Genomic DNA, 16,944 nt, shown 5'->3' with positions numbered 1-16,944 from the left:
CTCATATAACTGCACCATTACACGCTGGTGATTCCTTAACATCAAAAGGTATAATGACACTTAACTTCAATCAACTTAAACTTTAACTGTCACCAAGGTGATGCCCACCTTTGATGTATGACCTGCATACCCAGCAGTGTGTCAGCCTTGTAAATAACACCAACGTTCTTTCAGGCAAAGCAATCATTGATGAGCTCCTGATGTAAGGCTCTTGCAGCTAACATGCCACCACAGGCCCTTTCATGCGGTCTACAGGGGGGCAGGGGCATGGCTTCAGCATCAGCCTGATTGTCTGGGCCAATGTCAGCGTTCGCCTCCTCTTCCTCTCTCTGGTGAGGTGGACAGTCAGACTCATCAGGCAATTCTTGTCCCCTCCTGATAGCCAAGTTGTGCAGCATGGAGCACACCACCACGAATTGAGCTACCTGCTCAGGGTGGTATTGGAGCTCACCTCCTGAGTGGTCCAGGCATCTAAAGCACTGCTTAAGCACTCCAAGGTTTTTTTCCACGATATTGTGAGTGGCTCTGTGGCTCTCTTGTATTGCCTCTCGGCTTCGGTGTGGGTGTCACACAGATCCTTTGTCACCAAGCATCCAGCATTGACCTTGTGGCTGATTGTTAAACAAGTCAGATACAGTGCTCTCACGCAGGATGTGAGCATCATGGATGCTGCCCGGAAATTGAGCATTCACTGCCAGTATAATTTGCTGGTGTCGACAACCAGTTGGACATTCAGGGAGTGGAATCCCTTGTGGTTCCTGAACACCTCTGCATCCTGAAAAGGTGCCCGCATCGCAATGTACGCACAGTCTATTGCTCCCTACACCTTGGGGAAGTTTGCAATTCTGGAGAATCCTAGAGTCCTCTCACTCTGTGCCTCCCTGGTCGTAGGGAAGCTGATCAAGTCCCTCCTGTGTGCGTACAGGGCTTCAGTGACCTGTCTAATGCAGTAATGTTTGACATGCTGAGACAGACCACAAATGTCGCCAACTGAGGCATGAAAAGAACCTGAGGCATAGAACGACAGTGCCGCGGTGACTTTGATCTCGACAGACAAATCAGAACTGATGGTGCTGGTAGGCTGCAGATCTGCCCTTATCAGCTGGCATACCTCAGTGAGAACCTCTTTGTGGAAGCGCAGTCTCCGAAGGCAGGTGGTGTCGGGCAAGTCAAGGTAAGACTGCTTCTCCCTGTACTTGCAGGGAGTGTAATGTCTGGTCCTCCTCATAGTTTGGCATATCTTACATTGGGCACATAATGCAGTGGAGCATTCCTTCAGCGATGTCGAGCCTGCTGCATGTAGTTGGTCATCAAGAGAGGGTGAGAAAGGACAGGCCCCATTGCAGTAACTCTCTGTTTTCCACCGATTGGTCACAAAGAATGAATGTCCCAATGAAGATACCTATTCAATTCCAATCGGTCATAGTATGGTCAAGATATTTGTAGAGATGTTCACATCAACTCCAATGACTTCCAGAGTACATCCGAACTCCGCCGAGTTTGAAGCACAGCAGCCTTTTAGAGGAAGCGACATGTGATCTAAAACATAGCACCCATAACGTTGTGTTAGTTCCAATTTTCTGGGCAGCTTTTTGGGCGAGCGATATTGTGGGCGGTGGTGAAATTGACGCTGGGCGATCTCATGGCCGCTAGTTCCGGTAAATATGCTCTTTACGACAAAAAAAAGTGGCGGGCAGTATTATTAAATCTCGGTGTTAATTCTGCGTGGAAATTAACGCTGGGCGATATTATGGGCGTTGATTTCGCCCATTGTGATGATTCCGCCCAAAAAAAGTGGGTGGACTGTATTATATTTTCCGGGCGTTAAGCACATGGGGAAAGTAACGCTCGGCAATAAGTTTCCGAAAAATGGGCGCCAGTTTCCATTTTGTGGTTAAATGGGTGTTATACGTCATTTCAGCGGTAAAATGGGCGTTAAGTGGGCGTTAAGCATGCAAAAAAAGTGGAGGTTCTAGCCCCAAAAGTTTTCGGTATTGGTTAAGTGGAACTCTTCTGCTCTTCTTCGAATTATGCCATGCAATCTTTTATGTCCACCAGAGAGGACAAACAGGGACTCTGTTTAACATCTCATCTGAAAGATTTCACCTCTGACAGCGTGGCACTCATTCAGTACTGTAGCGGGAGTGCCAGCCTCGATCAAACGCTCAAGTCTCTGGAGTGGGGCTTGAACCCATAACCTTCTGATTCAGAAGTGAAACCCACTGAGCCACAGCTGACACTGACACATTACGTAACCAAGCCCCGCCCCCTGCTGAAATCCACACCCCAAAGTTGACTGGATTGAAACAGAAGCAAGAGATGAGGGGTGGAGCTTCCCAGTGTCGGAGGTGGACGGGAGGGGCAGGATTACAGGACAGAAGCCCATGTGGAAGGTGGATCTATCAGGGAGTGTTCACTCTGAGGGGGCCCTCATCGCAATCAGGGAGATTGATCGGAGGGGGACGGAGCTGACGGAGGTCTACAGGGCAGCAAATGTTGATGTCTGAGAGAGAGATACCCAGCTCCTCTATCCTGGGTCTGTCGTCTTTGGTAATCCTTGCCACTGGACCAAGACCTAGCTCTGTCAAGCCCGTGTGGTGGCTGGTGCATAACGGACACCACACATTAAAAAAAATCCATGCACAGGCATCTTCCACCCTTCAGGATTAGTTCGGGATCTGGTATATTAGGTCCTTCACTGAAACACCTGTGAACTCATCCCTTTTTGACGTGGAGAGAGGCCCAGCTCCTCGCTATGATAAATGAGGACTGTCCCGGGTAATTACACAGTAAATCAAATCAGTGACGTGCTCTGTGCCTGCGAGTTCCTGGTTCACTTTCAGCACCATCTTGTTTCAGATGGACATGGACAGCAATGACATCCTGCCCAGACACTTCAACGCAGCAGATAAATGGCCAGGGATGATTCACGAGCCCATGGACCAGGGCAACTGTGCGGCATCGTGGGCCTTTTCCACAGCAGGTAACAGCTGCAGTGTGACAGGTGTGAGGTATATCAGTGTTACAGGGAGGGGTGTGGGGTATATCAGTGTTACAGTGAGGGGTGTGGGGTATCTCAGTGTTACAGTGAGGGGTGTGGGGTATCTCAGTGTTACAGTGAGGGGTGTGAGGTATATTAGTGTTGCAGTGAGGGGTGTGGGGTATATTAGTGTTACAGTGAGTGGTGTGGGGTATATCAGTGTTACAGTGAGGGATGTGGGGTATATCAGTGTTACAGTGAGGGGTGTGGGGTGCATCAGTGTTAGAGTGAGGTGTGTGGGATATATCAGTGTTACAGTAAGGGGTGTGTGGCATATCAGACTATTATAGTGAGGGGTGTGCGGTTTATCAGAAAATGTTAGTGAGGGTTGTGGATGTATCAGTTTTATAGTGAGGAGTATGGGTTATATCAGTGTTATAGTGAGAGGTGTGGGGTATATCAGTGTTACTGTGAGGGGAGTGGGGTATATCAGTGTTACAGTAAGAGGTGTGGGGTATATCAGTGTTACAGTGAGGGGTGTGGGGTATATCAGTGTTACCGTGAGGGGAGTGGGGTATATCAGTGTTACATAGAAACATAGAAAATAGGGCAGGAGTAGGCCATTCGGCCCTTTGAGCCTTCACCGTCATTCAATAAAATCATGGCTGACCATTCCCTCAATACCCCTTTCCTGCTTTCTCGCCATACCCCTTGATCCCCTTATCCGTAAGGGCCATTTCTAATTCCCTCTTGAATATATCCAATGAACTGGCATCAAAACTCTCTGCGGCAGGGAATTCCACAGGTTAACAACTCTCTGAGTGAAGACGTTTCTCCTCATCTCAGTCCTAAATGGCCTACCCCTTACCCTTAAACTGTGTCTCCTGGTTCTGGACTTCCCCAACATCGGGAACATTCTTCCCGCATCTAACCTGTCCAGTCCCGTCAGAATCTTATATGATTCTATGAGATCCCCTCTCATCCTTCTAAACTCCAGTGAATAAAGACCCAGATGATCCAGTCTCTCCTCATATGACAATCCAGCCATCCCTGGAATCAGTCTGGTGAACCTTCGCTGCACTCCCTCAATAGCAAGAAAGTCCTTCCTCAGATTAGGAGACCAAAACTGAACACAATATTCCAAGTGAGGCCTCACTAAGGCCCTGTACAACTGCAGTAAGACCTCCCTGCTCCTATACTCAAATCCACTAGCTATGAAGGCCAACATGCCATTTGCCTTCTTCACCGCATGCTGTACCTGCATGCCCACTTTCAGTACCTGATGAACCATGACACCCAGGTCTCGTTGCACCTCCCCTTTTCCTAATTTGCCGCCATTCAGATAATATTCTGCCTTATCAGTGTTACTGTGAGTGGTGTGGGATATATTAGTGTTACAGTGAGGGGTGTGGGGTATTTCAGGGTTACAGTGAGGTGTATGGGTTATAGCTGTGTTGCAGTGAGGGGTGTGGGGTATATCAGTGTGACAGTGGGGGATGTGGGTATATCGGAGTGTTACAGTAAGATGTGTGGAGTATATCAGTGTTACAGTGAGGGGTGCATGGTATATCAGTGTTACAGTGAGGGGAATGGGGTATATCAGAGTGTTACAATAAGAGTTGTGGGGTATATCAATGTTACAGTGAGAGATGTGGGGTATATCAGTGTTACAGTGACGGGTGTGGGGTATATTAGTGTGTTACAGTGAGGGGTGTGGGGTATATCAGTGTTACTGTGAGGGGTGTGGGGTATATCAGAAAATGTTAGCGAGGGCTGTGGGTGTATCAGTTCTTTCATGAGGGGTATGGGTTATAGCTGTGTTATAGTGAGGGGTGTGAGGTATATCAGTGTTACAGTGACGGGCTCTGGGTCTATCAGTTTTATATTGATGGATATGGGTTATATCAGTGTTAAGGTGAGGGATGTGGGGTATATCAGAGTGTTACAGTGAGGGATGTGGGGGGTATATCAGTGTTACAGTGAGGGGTGTGGGGTATTTCAGTGTTACAGTGAGGGGTGTGGGGTATTACAATGTTAGTGAGTGGTGTGTTGTATAGCAGTCTTGCAGTGAGGGGTGTGGCGTATATCAGTGTTACTGTGAGGAGTGTGGGGAATATCAGTGTTACAGTGAGGGTTATGTGGTATATCAGAGTGTTACAGTGAGGGGTGTGGGGTATATCAGTGTTACGGTGAGTGGTGTGGGGTATATCAGTGTTACAGGAAGGGGTGTGTGGCATATCAGATTGTTACAGTGCGTGGTGTGGGTATATCAGAAAATTTTATTGAGAGCTGTGGGTGTATCAGTTTTATGGTGAGTTGTATGGGTTATAGCTGTGTTGCAGTTTGGGGCGTGGGGTATATCAGTGTTACAGTGACGGGTGTGGGGTACATCAGTGTTACAGTGACGGGTGTGGGGTATATAAGTGTTACAGTGAGGGGTGTGGGGTTTATCAGTGTTACAGTGAGCGCTGTGGGGTATATCAGAGTGTTACAGTAAGGGGTGTTGTGTATATCGGTGTTACAGTGAGGTGTCTTGGGTATATCAGTGTTACAGTGAGGTGTATGGGGTATATAAGTGTTACAGTGAGCGATGTGGGGTATATCAGTGTTACAGTGAGGGGTGTGGGGTATATCAGTGTTACATTGAGTGGTGTGGGGTATATCAGTGTTACAGTGAGTGGTGTGGGGTATATCAGTGTTGCAGTGAGGGGTGTGGGGTATATCAGTGTTATAGTGAGTGGTGTGGGGTATATCAGTGTTATAGTGAGTGGTGTGGGGTATATCAGTGTTGCAGTGAGTGGTGTGGGGTATATCAGTGTTACAGTGAGTGGTGTGGGGTATATCAGTGTTGCAGTGAGGGGTGTGGGGTATATCAGTGTTACAGTGAGTGGTGTGGGGTATATCAGTGTTGCAGTGAGGGGTGTGGGGTATATCAGTGTTACAGTGAGTGGTGTGGGGTATATCAGTGTTATAGTGAGTGGTGTGGGGTATATCAGTGTTGCAGTGAGTGGTGTGGGGTATATCAGTGTTACAGTGAGTGGTGTGGGGTATATCAGTGTTGCAGTGAGGGGTGTGGGGTATATCAGTGTTACAGTGAGTGGTGTGGGGTATATCAGTGTTGCAGTGAGGGGTGTGGGGTATATCAGTGTTACAGTGAGTGGTGTGGGGTATATCAGTGTTACAGTGAGGGATGTGGGATATATTAGTTTTACAGTGAGGGGTGTGGGGTATATCAGTGTTAGTGTGAGGTGCAGAATATCAATGGTCTGGTGAGGTGTCTCTGATATCTGTTCCTTGCTCCCTAGCCGTGGCATCTGACAGAATCGCAATCCAGTCTATGGGTCACATGTCAGCGGTGTTATCGCCACAGAATCTGATTTCGTGCAACACACGGAACCAGCAGGGCTGCCATGGTGGGCGGATCGATGGTGCATGGTGGTACCTGAGGCGTCGTGGGTAGGTACTGTGTACGTAGGTGTGTCTGGGATGGTGCGGTATTGTGTGGTACATGAGGAGGTGTCTGCGACCAGTCCCACAGCCTTCATGCCTCATACCTTTACTCTGGAACAGGTGTCCAAGGGAACAGTGGAGCACGGATTGATGCCGGCCCGTACTGTGGCTATTAGCCCAGCAGTCAATGGGGCACCTTCCCCACCCAATGGGCCCTGTAGGCCTCAGGAGCCACTAATCCCCTGGCGTGCGATGCATGGTCCTTCATTTTACATTGTTCTTGGAATCTGCTGACCCTGCTGAGCTGGAATTGATCGCGGTTTCTGTGTGGGAATTGTGGGTTACGCGCACAGTGTGGGACTGGAGTCACGTGTATCCAGGTAATGGTCACAGCTTCCTTCCCATTAGTGACCCAGTTGGATTTTTCCCACAGTCCGGCAGCTTTCATGGTGTTCGCCCACTTGCCATGCTGGGGTGTGAACTAGGACCTCGGGGTTGCTCATCCACTGCCACAACTACTGGGCTATTGGGAAAGAAAGATGAAATGTGCATTTATAAAGCACCTTTCACCACCTCAGGACATCCCAAAACCCTTTACAGCCAACGGAGTACTTTGGAAGTGTAGTCACTGTTGTAAAGTAGGAAACGCGGCAGCCAATTTGTGCACAGCAAACTCCCACAAACAGCAATGTGATAATAATCATATAATCTGTGTTAATGATATTGGTTAAGAGATTAATATTGACCAGGACATTAAGGAGAACTCCCCTGCTCTTCTTTGAAATAATGCCTTGGGATCTATTGCATCCACCTGAGAGAGCAAACGGGGCCTCGGTTTAATGTCTCTTAACCTCTGACAGTGCTGCACTCCCTCAGTACTGCAGCGAGTGTCAGCCTAGCTTGGGTCAAGTGTCTGGAGTGGGACTGTGAGCGAGATTGCTACCCACTGAGCCACAGCTGGCACCTCACTACTGGTAAATGTCAGGAATGCTCCCAGCACGGAGACTCTGCCTCCGGGAGAGCAGATCAGGAATAGGGTCCGGAATTTCAGGAGGTGTGCTCCGACTGTGAGTGTGGCTGTGATTTTTGTAACCTTGTAATGTCCACCGAGGCTGTCGTTTCCTGCTCTGTTTCCTTTCCCTCTCTGACAGGAATTTCCTCAACTTGTGTGTGTGTGTGTGGGGGGCGGGGGGTCTTTATTTGGACGACACCAGGCAGTGGTGTGCACTGAACACTCACGTGTTACTTTTTGAAGTTGCGGAGTGACATTCCACAGAGGATTGCAGCCTGCCGCTTTCTCTGGACACGGTTGCTGACTCGGCTTCAGATATGCTCCCAGCTGTCTCCCTCCCCCTCGCCTCGAGTATCACATCACTGCAGCTGCACTGATTGTTGGTGAATTTAGAGTCTGTCTGTGGTCAGCCGCCAGCAGCTGAGTGTAGGGGTCACCGCCATCAGTGCTTGTGGGCAATACTGTCGCTGGATACATGGATACCGCTATACCAGCATCTCCACAACTCTCTCGCTCTGTCTGGCGATGTCTCTCTCTCTCTCTCTCTGTCTCTGTCTTTCTCTCTCTCTCTGTCTTTCTCTATCTCTGTCTGTCTGCCTTTCTCTCTGTTTTTCTCTCTCTCTGACTCTCTCTCTGTCTCTCTCTGTCTCTTTCACTGTCTCTTTCACTCAATGTGTGTGTGTGTGTCTCTCTCTCTCTGTCTCTCTCTTTCATTCACTCTCTCTTTCACTCTCTCTCTCTTTCACTCTGTGTGTGTGTGTGTGTGTCTCCCTCTCTCTCTCTGTCTGTGTGTGTGTGTGTGTGTGTGTGTGTGTCCCTCTCTCTCTGTGTCTCTGTCTCTCTCTCTGTCCGTCCATCTGTTTCTTTCTTTCTATCTCTTTTTCTCTATTTGGTTAAATGCCTAACTTATCTCTTTAGTTGTAAATGTGCCTTCAATGAATGTGCAAACCCTATCTATACCAACCCCAGGTACAAAGGGACCAATTGAATCTCTGACTTGCACAGTTTCTCTGACACGTGGGTGTGTTGTTGTCCTTGACTTTCAATCTAAGGGCTCAGTGCCCAGTGTGATACAGTTAACCCGTCACCTCTCATCCTCCCTTACTGCTTGTGTACAGTGGAGTCATTTACTGGCTATGGTCAGGGGAACTTCAGCCCCACCATCGCCTACTGGAGAACCTCACCCCACCCCCGCCCCCCCCTGAGAAACTCACCCCCCCCGAAAACCTTACTCCCCCCCAGAGAACCTCACCCCCCCTCCCCCCAAGAACAGCGGGGCCCCCAGTGCAATCTCAGTGGAAGTGCTTGTTTTCATGTATTTACAGAAAAGCAGGCAATATTGCAAAATGTGATCCCTAAAATACTGATTAAAAGTCCCATGTTATAAAAGCAGAATTTAATTCATTCAGTCACCATAAGCCAGCCGTTGTCCTCACAGGTCTATACTGAGGGTTCTTCGCTGTTGGTCCATGGTCTTGACCCTTTCTAACTCTGTTACAGCCTCTAGCCCTACATCCCTCCAAATTCTCTGCACTCCTCCAATTCTGGCCTCATGTGCATCCTTCTCTTCCTGCGCTCCACCATCAACGGCGGTGACAAGTTTGCTGATGATACAAAGATGGGAGGAAAAGCAATGGGTGAGGAGGACACAAAAAACCTGCAAAAGGACATAGACAGGCTAAGTGAGTGGGCAAAAATTTGGCAGAAGGAGTATAATGTTGGAAAGTGCGAGGTCATGCACTTTGGCAGAACAAAATCAAAGAGCAAGTTATTATTTAAATGGAGAAAGATTGCAAAGTGCCGCAGTACAGCGAGACCTGGGGTACTTGTGCATGAAACACAAAAGGTTAGTATGTAGGTACAGCAAGTGATCAGGAAGGCCAATGGAATCTTGGCCATTATTGCAAAGGGGATGCAGTATAATAGCAGGGAAGTCTTGCTACAGTTATACAGGGTATTGGTGAGGCCACACCTGGAATACTGTGTGCTGTTTTGGTTTCCATATTTACGAAAGGATATACTTGCTCTGGAGGCAGATCAGAGAAGGTTCACTCGGTTGATTCCGGGGATGAGGGGGTTGACTTGTGAGGAAAGGTTGAGTAGGTTGGGCCTCTTCTCATGGGAATTCAGAAGAATGAGAGATGATCTTATTGAAACATATAAGATTATGAGGGGGCTTGACAAGGTGGATGCAGGCAGTGACTAGTGGGGTACCGCAAGGTTCTGTGCTGGGGCCCCAGCTGTTTACATTGTATATTCATGATTTAGACGAGGGGATTAAATGTAGTATCTCCAAATTTGTGGATGACACTAAGTTGGGTGGCAGTGTGAGCTGCGAGGAGGATGCTCTGAGGCTGCAGAATGACTTGGATAGGTTAGGTGAGTGGGCAAATGCATGGCAGATGAAGTATAATGTGGATAAATGTGAGGTTATCCACTTTGGTGGTAAAACCAGAGAGACAGACTATTATCTGAATGGTGACAGATTAGGAAAAGGGGAGGTGCAAAGAGACCTGGGTGTCATGGTACATCAGTCATTGAAGGTTGGCATGCAGGTACAGCAGGCGGTTAAGAAAGCAAATGGCATGTTGGCCTTCATAGCGAGGGGATTTGAGTACAGGGGCAGGGAGGTGTTGCTACAGTTGTACAGGGCCTTGGTGAGGCCACACCTGGAGTATTGTGTACAGTTTTGGTCTCCTAACTTGAGGAAGGACAATCTGGCTATTGAGGGAGTGCAGCGAAGATTCACCAGACTGATTCCCGGGATGGTGGGACTGACCTATCAAGAAAGACTGGATCAACTGGGCTTGTATTCACTGGAGTTCAGAAGAATGAGAGGGGACCTCATAGAAACGTTTAAAATTCTGACGGGTTTAGACAGGTTAGATGCAGGAAGAATGTTCCCAATGTTGGGGAAGTCCAGAACCAGGGGTCACAGTCTAAGGATAAGGGGTAAGCCATTTAGGACCGAGATGAGGAGAAACTTCTTCACCCAGAGAGTGGTGAACCTGTGGAATTCTCTGCCACAGAAAGTGGTTGAGGCCAATACACGAAATATATTCAAAAGGGAGTTAGATGAAGTCCTTACTACTCGGGGGATCAAGGGGTATGGCGAGAAAGCAGGAAGGAGGTACTGAAGTTTCATGTTCAGCCATGAACTCATTGAATGGCGGTGCAGGCTAGAAGGGCTGAATGGCCTACTCCTGCACCTATTTTCTATGTTTCTATGTTTCTATGATGTTTCCACTGATGGGGGAGACTAGAACTAGAGGGCATAATCTTAGAATAAGGGGCCACCCATTTAAAACTGAGAAGAGGAGAAATTTCTTCTCTCAGAGGGTTGTAGGACTGTGGAATTAAGAGAGCTGTGGAAGCTGGGACATTGAATAAATTTAAGACAGAAATAGACAGTTTCTTAATCGATAAGGGGATAAGATGTTATGGGAGCGGGCAGGGAAGTGGAGCTGAGTCCATGATCGGATCAGCCTTGATCGTATTGAATGGCGGAGCAGGCTCGAGGGGCCTTATGGCCTACTCCTGCTCCTATTTCTTATGTTCTTATGCCATGACCCTAACCTTGGGAATTCCCTCCTTAAACCTTTCTACTTCTCCCTCTCTTCCCTCCTTGGAGACTTTCTTTTAAACCTACCTCTTCAGCCTTTGCTCACCCTTTGTGGAGTGGTGCTAATTTGTTTGCCTCTGTGTAGTACTGTAGACCGTGTTTCTACATTAAATGAGCTGTATAAATGTAAGTTGTTGTGCTGAAGAAAGGATGGAAAGAACTTGCTTTTCTACAGCGCCTTGCATGTCCTCAGGACATCCCAAAGTGCTTTACAGCCAACAAAGTACTTTTTGAATGTAGTCACTGTTGTAATGTAGGAAACGCAGCAGCCAATTTGTGCACAGCAAGCTCCCACACACACCAATGTCATAATGACAGGATAATTTGTTTTGGTGATGTTGGTTGAGGAATTGGCCAGGACACCAGGGAGAACTTCCTGCTCTAATACCATTGGATTTTTTATGTCTGCCTGACAGAGCAGACAGGCCGTGGTTTAACATCTCAACTGAAGTACAGCTCCTCCAGCAGTGAAGCACTCCCTCAGTTCGGCAGTGGGAGTGTCAGCCTGGATTATGGTCTCACGTTTCTGGGGTGGGGATTATACCTACAACCATCTGACTCAGAGGAGAGAGTGCTACCTACTGAACCACGGCTGGCATTCATAGAGGGGCAAATGGCTGCCAATCTCCCCTTGCAGGTCATAAACCTCTGATTTGAGAAGATGATTTGGGGATTCAGTATGCTGCATGGTGTGACTGAGAGGCATCAACTCACCTTAAACAAATTCTGACATACTATAGCTCAGGGTGGACCAAAATATTAACCAAACTCCCAGGATGGAGTAATGACCTTGATTGTGAGTTATTAGGAAATAATTAGCCCTTGCAGTGATCTGTGAAGCCAGTCAGTAATTGATTATAGTGCTGGATCGTTCCCTTGATCGGGAACTCCTTGTTTACAGGCGCTGGACTCATCTCTTTCTGTTCCCTGTTCCAGGGTGGTGTCGGACACCTGCTACCCGTTCTCCAGCTCAGACCAGCCCAGTAACCAGTGCATGATGTCCACTCGGTCAGCTGGCCGCGGCAAGAGGCAGGCAACGATGCCCTGCCCCAGTCCCTACACCCACACCAACCAGATCTACCAGTCCACACCCCCCTACCGCCTCTCCAACAACGTGAGTACCACCGAGCTCAGCCACTCCCCTCCGTCCTGCTCCTGCGCTCGGGATCCAGGGTTCCGCTATCGGCGAAGCTCCGTCTGAAGGTGGAACGACAATGCGAATTCTATAGCTTGACGCAAAAAAGTGCTACCTGACACCAAGCACCCAGCCAGCGAGTCACTTAAACTCAACTCACACCAGTTCATTTACCCATTGAGTAGACGCTGTCACCCACTGACTGATTGTACAGTACAGTTCTGCTTAGTTCTTCCATTAAAGCTTGAAAACAACAAATTAATAGTTTGCCTCACTCCGACCGACTCCCTCCCACTGCCAGTGCAAGTAATGTCTCCCAGTCAGGCCATTGTGTAGTAGCAGGGTCACTAACCCTTCCCCTCAGGTTCATTAACCACTGCCCTCGGGGTCAATAACCCTCCCGTCAGGGTCAGTAATCCCTCCCCTCAGGGTCACTAACCCCTCCCCTCAGGGTCAATAATCCCTCCCCTCAGGGTCCGTAACCCTCCCCTCAGGGTCACTAACCACTCCCCTCAGGGTCACTAACCCGTCCCCTCAGGGTCACTAACCCCTCCCCTCGGGGTCCGTAACCCTCCCCCATCAGGGTCACTAACCCCTCCCATTGGGGTCACTAACTCCTCCCATGTCTCTGGGGCACAGATACAGGCTAAGGATTAAAACATTTGCTTATCCCTGTGCTCTATCAGGACATGGGTTTAGCCTAACTGTGAAGGCGATGGGTTAGGGGGCGATGGGTTAGAGGGCGATGGATGATGGGGCAATGGGTTCGAGAGCATTCAGTGTGTTGACATGTTCTTCTTGTAATTACATTTTTCTTCAAACGTTTATCCAACAGGAGAAGGAAGTAATGAAAGAACTGATGGAGAATGGGCCTGTACAAGGTAGGAGATAGAGAGCAACCAAATAGCTTTGGAGTCACTTCATTCTTTTAGTTGGGGAGAAGGAATGCGGACAGATCATACAACCCACACCCCTCACTGTAACACTGATATACCCCACACCCCTCACTGTAATACTCTGATATACCCCACACCCCTCACTGTAACACTGAGATACCCCACACCCCTCACTGTAATACTCTGATATACCCCACACCCCTCACTGTAACACTGAGATACCCCACACCCCTCACTGTAACACTGATATACCCCACACCCCTCACTGTAACACTGAGATACCCCACACCCCTCACTGTAACACAGATATACCCCACATCCCTCACTGTAAAACTGATGTACTCCACACCCCTCAATGTAACCCTGATATATGTCACACCCCTCACTGTAACACTGATATACCCCACACCCCTCACTGTAACACTGATATACCCCACACCCCTCACTGTAACACTGAGATACCCCACACCCCTCACTGTAACACAGATATACCCCACATCCCTCACTGTAAAACTGATGTACTCCACACCCCTCAATGTAACCCTGATATATGTCACACCCCTCACTGTAACACTGATATACCCCACACCCCTCACTGTAACACTGATATAAACCCACATCCCTCACTATAACACTGATATACCACACACCCCTCACTGTAACACTGATATACCCCACACCCCTCACTGTAACACTGATATACCCCACACCCCTCATTGTAAAACTGATATACCCCACACCCCTCATTGTAACACGGATATACCGCATACCCCTCACTTTAACACTGATGTACCCCACACCCCTCACTGTAACACTCTGATATACCCCACACCCCTCACTGTAAGTCATGTCTCTGATTCAGGATTGTGGGTTCAAGTAAATTTTTTTTCAAAAATATACTTTATTCATATAAAATTTTCACGATACATTGGAAAATAGTTCAGTGCCTTGCGTTCAGCAATTCCATACAATTCGTTTGGATGCTGACAGCAGTTCCATACAATGCACTAGTGTGCATTTCATTTCAATGTACAGTTTAGTAAAATCCTTAAATCACGTTACATGTGGTACTGTGCCAAAGGGTATTACATGGAGCAGATGGGAACAGAGGTTTACATTAGATTCCAGGATACATTTCAATACCGATCACCAATCACGTTACATGTAGCACTATGCAGATGAAAGCAGTACACGGAACGGATGGGGATACATTTACATTTCTTTACAAGTTACTAAACAGTGCAGAGACTTTCATTATACATGGCACAACACAGGTGTTTTTCACTACATGGTGCTCTATGTATACAAGCAGAGTAACAAGTACAGCCCGAGGGAGGTCTGATTCCATCCCCTGGGTTTACCGTTGCCTTTGCGGCGACTGCACCAACCTTTAGTGCGTCCCTCAGCGCGTACTCCTGGACCTTGGATTGCGCCAGTCTCAACACTCGGCCGTGGACATCTCCTTGCTCTGGAAGACCAGCAAGTTTCGGGAAGACCAAAGTGCGTCTTTCACCGAGTTGATGGCCCTCCAGCAGCAGGTGATGTCTGTTTCGGTGTGTGTCCCTGGGAACAGCCCATAGAGCACAGAGTCCTGTGTTACGGAGCTGCTTGGGATGAACCTCGACAGCAACCACTGCATCTCCTTCCAGACCTGCCTTGCAAAGGGGCAATCCCAAAGGAGATGGATGACAGTCTCGTCCGCACCACAGCCAACTCAGGGGCGGAGTGCCGTGTCTCTGAAACCCCGGCTGTGCATGAAGGATCTGACGGGTAGGGCCCTCCTCACCGCCAACCAAGCTACTTCTTGGTGCTTGTGTGAAAGCTCTGGCGATGAGACGTTCTGCCAAATGAGTTCAACAGTCTGCTCGGGGAACCACCCAACAGGATCCATCATCTCCTTCTTCCGTAGGGTGTCCAGGACCTTACAGGACCACTGCTTTATGGCCTTCTGGTCAAAGAGTTTTTTTCTGAAAAACTTGTCCACGAAGGACAGGTGGACAGGCATGGTGCAACTGGTGGGGCCGTTTCGCGGCAGCATGGCCAGACCCATCCTTTGCAACACCAGGGATAGGTAGAACCTCAGCACATAGTGACACTTGGTGTTTGCGTACCGGGGGTCTGTGCACAGCTTGATGCAGCCGCACACAAAGGTGGACATCAGGATGAGGGCCACGTTCGGAACATCCTTTCCTCCACTGTCCAGAGATTTGTACATCGTGTCTCTGCGGACACAGTCCATTTTGGACCTCCAGACAAAGTGGCCCGTGTGACTGCCACGGCGCAGGAGCGTGAGATGGGCCAGACCTGTGCCACGTGTAGCAACCCCGAGAGCACCTCACTCCTGATGACCAGGTTCTTTCCTGCCATGGAGAGGGAGCGCAGCTTCCACATCCCAGTTTTTGTTTCACTTTGGCGATACGCTCTTCCCAGTTTTTGGCGCATGCCCTGTCCGCTCCGAACCATATTCCCAACACCTTCAGGTAATCTGACTTAACGGTGAAGGGAATAAAGGATCGGTCGGTCCAGTTGCCAAAGAACATGGCCTCGCTTTTGCTGCGATTGAACTTCGCTCTCGAGGCCAGTTCAAACTGGTCGCAGATTGTGAGCAATCTGCGGATTGACTGCGGATCCGAGCAAAAGATGGCGACATCGTCCATGTACAGGGAGGTCTTGACCTGAGCGCCTCCGCTGCCTGGGATCATCACCCCTCTAATGCTCGCATCCTTCCTGAAGGCCTTGGCAAAGGGCTCGATACAGCACATAAACAAGACAGAGGAGAGGGGACAGCCTTGCCTGACTCCAGACCTGATCGGAAAGCTTTCAGTTTCCCACCCATTGATTAGAACTGTGCTACTGATGTCTGTGTAGAGCAGTTGGATCCAATTGGAGAGCACGTCCATTAGGTACGTGTGCGATATCCTGTCAAAGGCCTTCTCCTGGTCTAAGCTGATTAAACAGGTGTCCACCCTCCTGTCCCGCACGTAGGCGATCATATCCCTGAGTAGCGCGAGGCTATCAGAGATCTTCCTGCCAGGGACAGCGCAGGTCTGGTCCGGGTGGATCACCAGCTCCAGAGCAGATGTGACCCTGTTTGCGATGACCTTTGACAGGATCTTGTAGTCCACATTGAGCAGTGAAATGGGCCGCCAGTTTTTGATTTCCTCCCTCTCCCCCTTCTGCTTGTAGATAGAAACATAGAAACATAGAAAATAGGTGCAGGAGTAGGCCATTCGGCCCTTCCATTCAATGAGTTCATGGCTGAACATGCAACTTCAGTACCCCACTCCTGCTTTCTCGCCATACCCCTTGATTCCCCCTAGTAGTAAGGACTACATCTAACTCCTTTTTGAATATATTTAATGAATTGGCCTCAACAACTTCCTGTGGTAGAGAATTCCACAGGTTCACCACTCTCTGGGTGAAGAAGTTTCTCCTCATCTCGGTCCTAAATTGCTTATCCCTTATCCTTAGACTGTGACCCTTGGTTCTGGACTTCCCCAACAATGGGAACATTCTTCCTGCATCTAATCTGTCTAAACCCATCAGAATTTTAAACGTTTCTATGAAATCCCCTCTCATTCTTCTGAACTCCAGTGAATACAAGCCCAGTTGATCCAGTCTTTCTTGATATGTCAGTCCCGCCATCCCGGAAATCAGTCTGGTGAACCTTCGCTGCACTCCCTCAATGGCAAGAATGTCCTTCCTCAAGTTAGGAGACCAAAACTGTACACAATACTCCAGGTGTGGCCTCACCAAGGCCCTGTACAACTGTAGTAACACCTCCCTGCCCCTGTCCTCAAATCCCCTCGCTATGAAGGCCAACATGCCATTTGCTTTCTTAACCGTCTG

The 16,944-nt window shown here is 48.7% G+C and overlaps 1 protein-coding gene across 3 annotated transcripts in view; it reads left to right on the top strand.

The window, feature by feature from the left end:
- tinagl1 (tubulointerstitial nephritis antigen-like 1) overlaps nt 1-16,944 on the top strand; it is an 80,772-nt gene that overhangs the window by 48,720 nt on the left and 15,108 nt on the right. For all 3 annotated transcript variants that reach the window (XM_070899282.1, XM_070899280.1, XM_070899283.1), the window contains exons 6-9: nt 2,860-2,983; nt 6,286-6,436; nt 12,001-12,178; nt 13,035-13,080. In XM_070899282.1, the coding sequence (XP_070755383.1) occupies nt 2,860-2,983; nt 6,286-6,436; nt 12,001-12,178; nt 13,035-13,080 (499 nt within the window). The remainder of the gene's footprint in view (nt 1-2,859; nt 2,984-6,285; nt 6,437-12,000; nt 12,179-13,034; nt 13,081-16,944) is intronic.

This window comes from Pristiophorus japonicus, chromosome 14 (genome assembly GCF_044704955.1).
Source record: "Pristiophorus japonicus isolate sPriJap1 chromosome 14, sPriJap1.hap1, whole genome shotgun sequence".
NCBI classification, from domain to species: domain Eukaryota; kingdom Metazoa; phylum Chordata; class Chondrichthyes; family Pristiophoridae; genus Pristiophorus; species Pristiophorus japonicus.
This window is presented reverse-complemented; position numbering and strand designations above follow the sequence as displayed.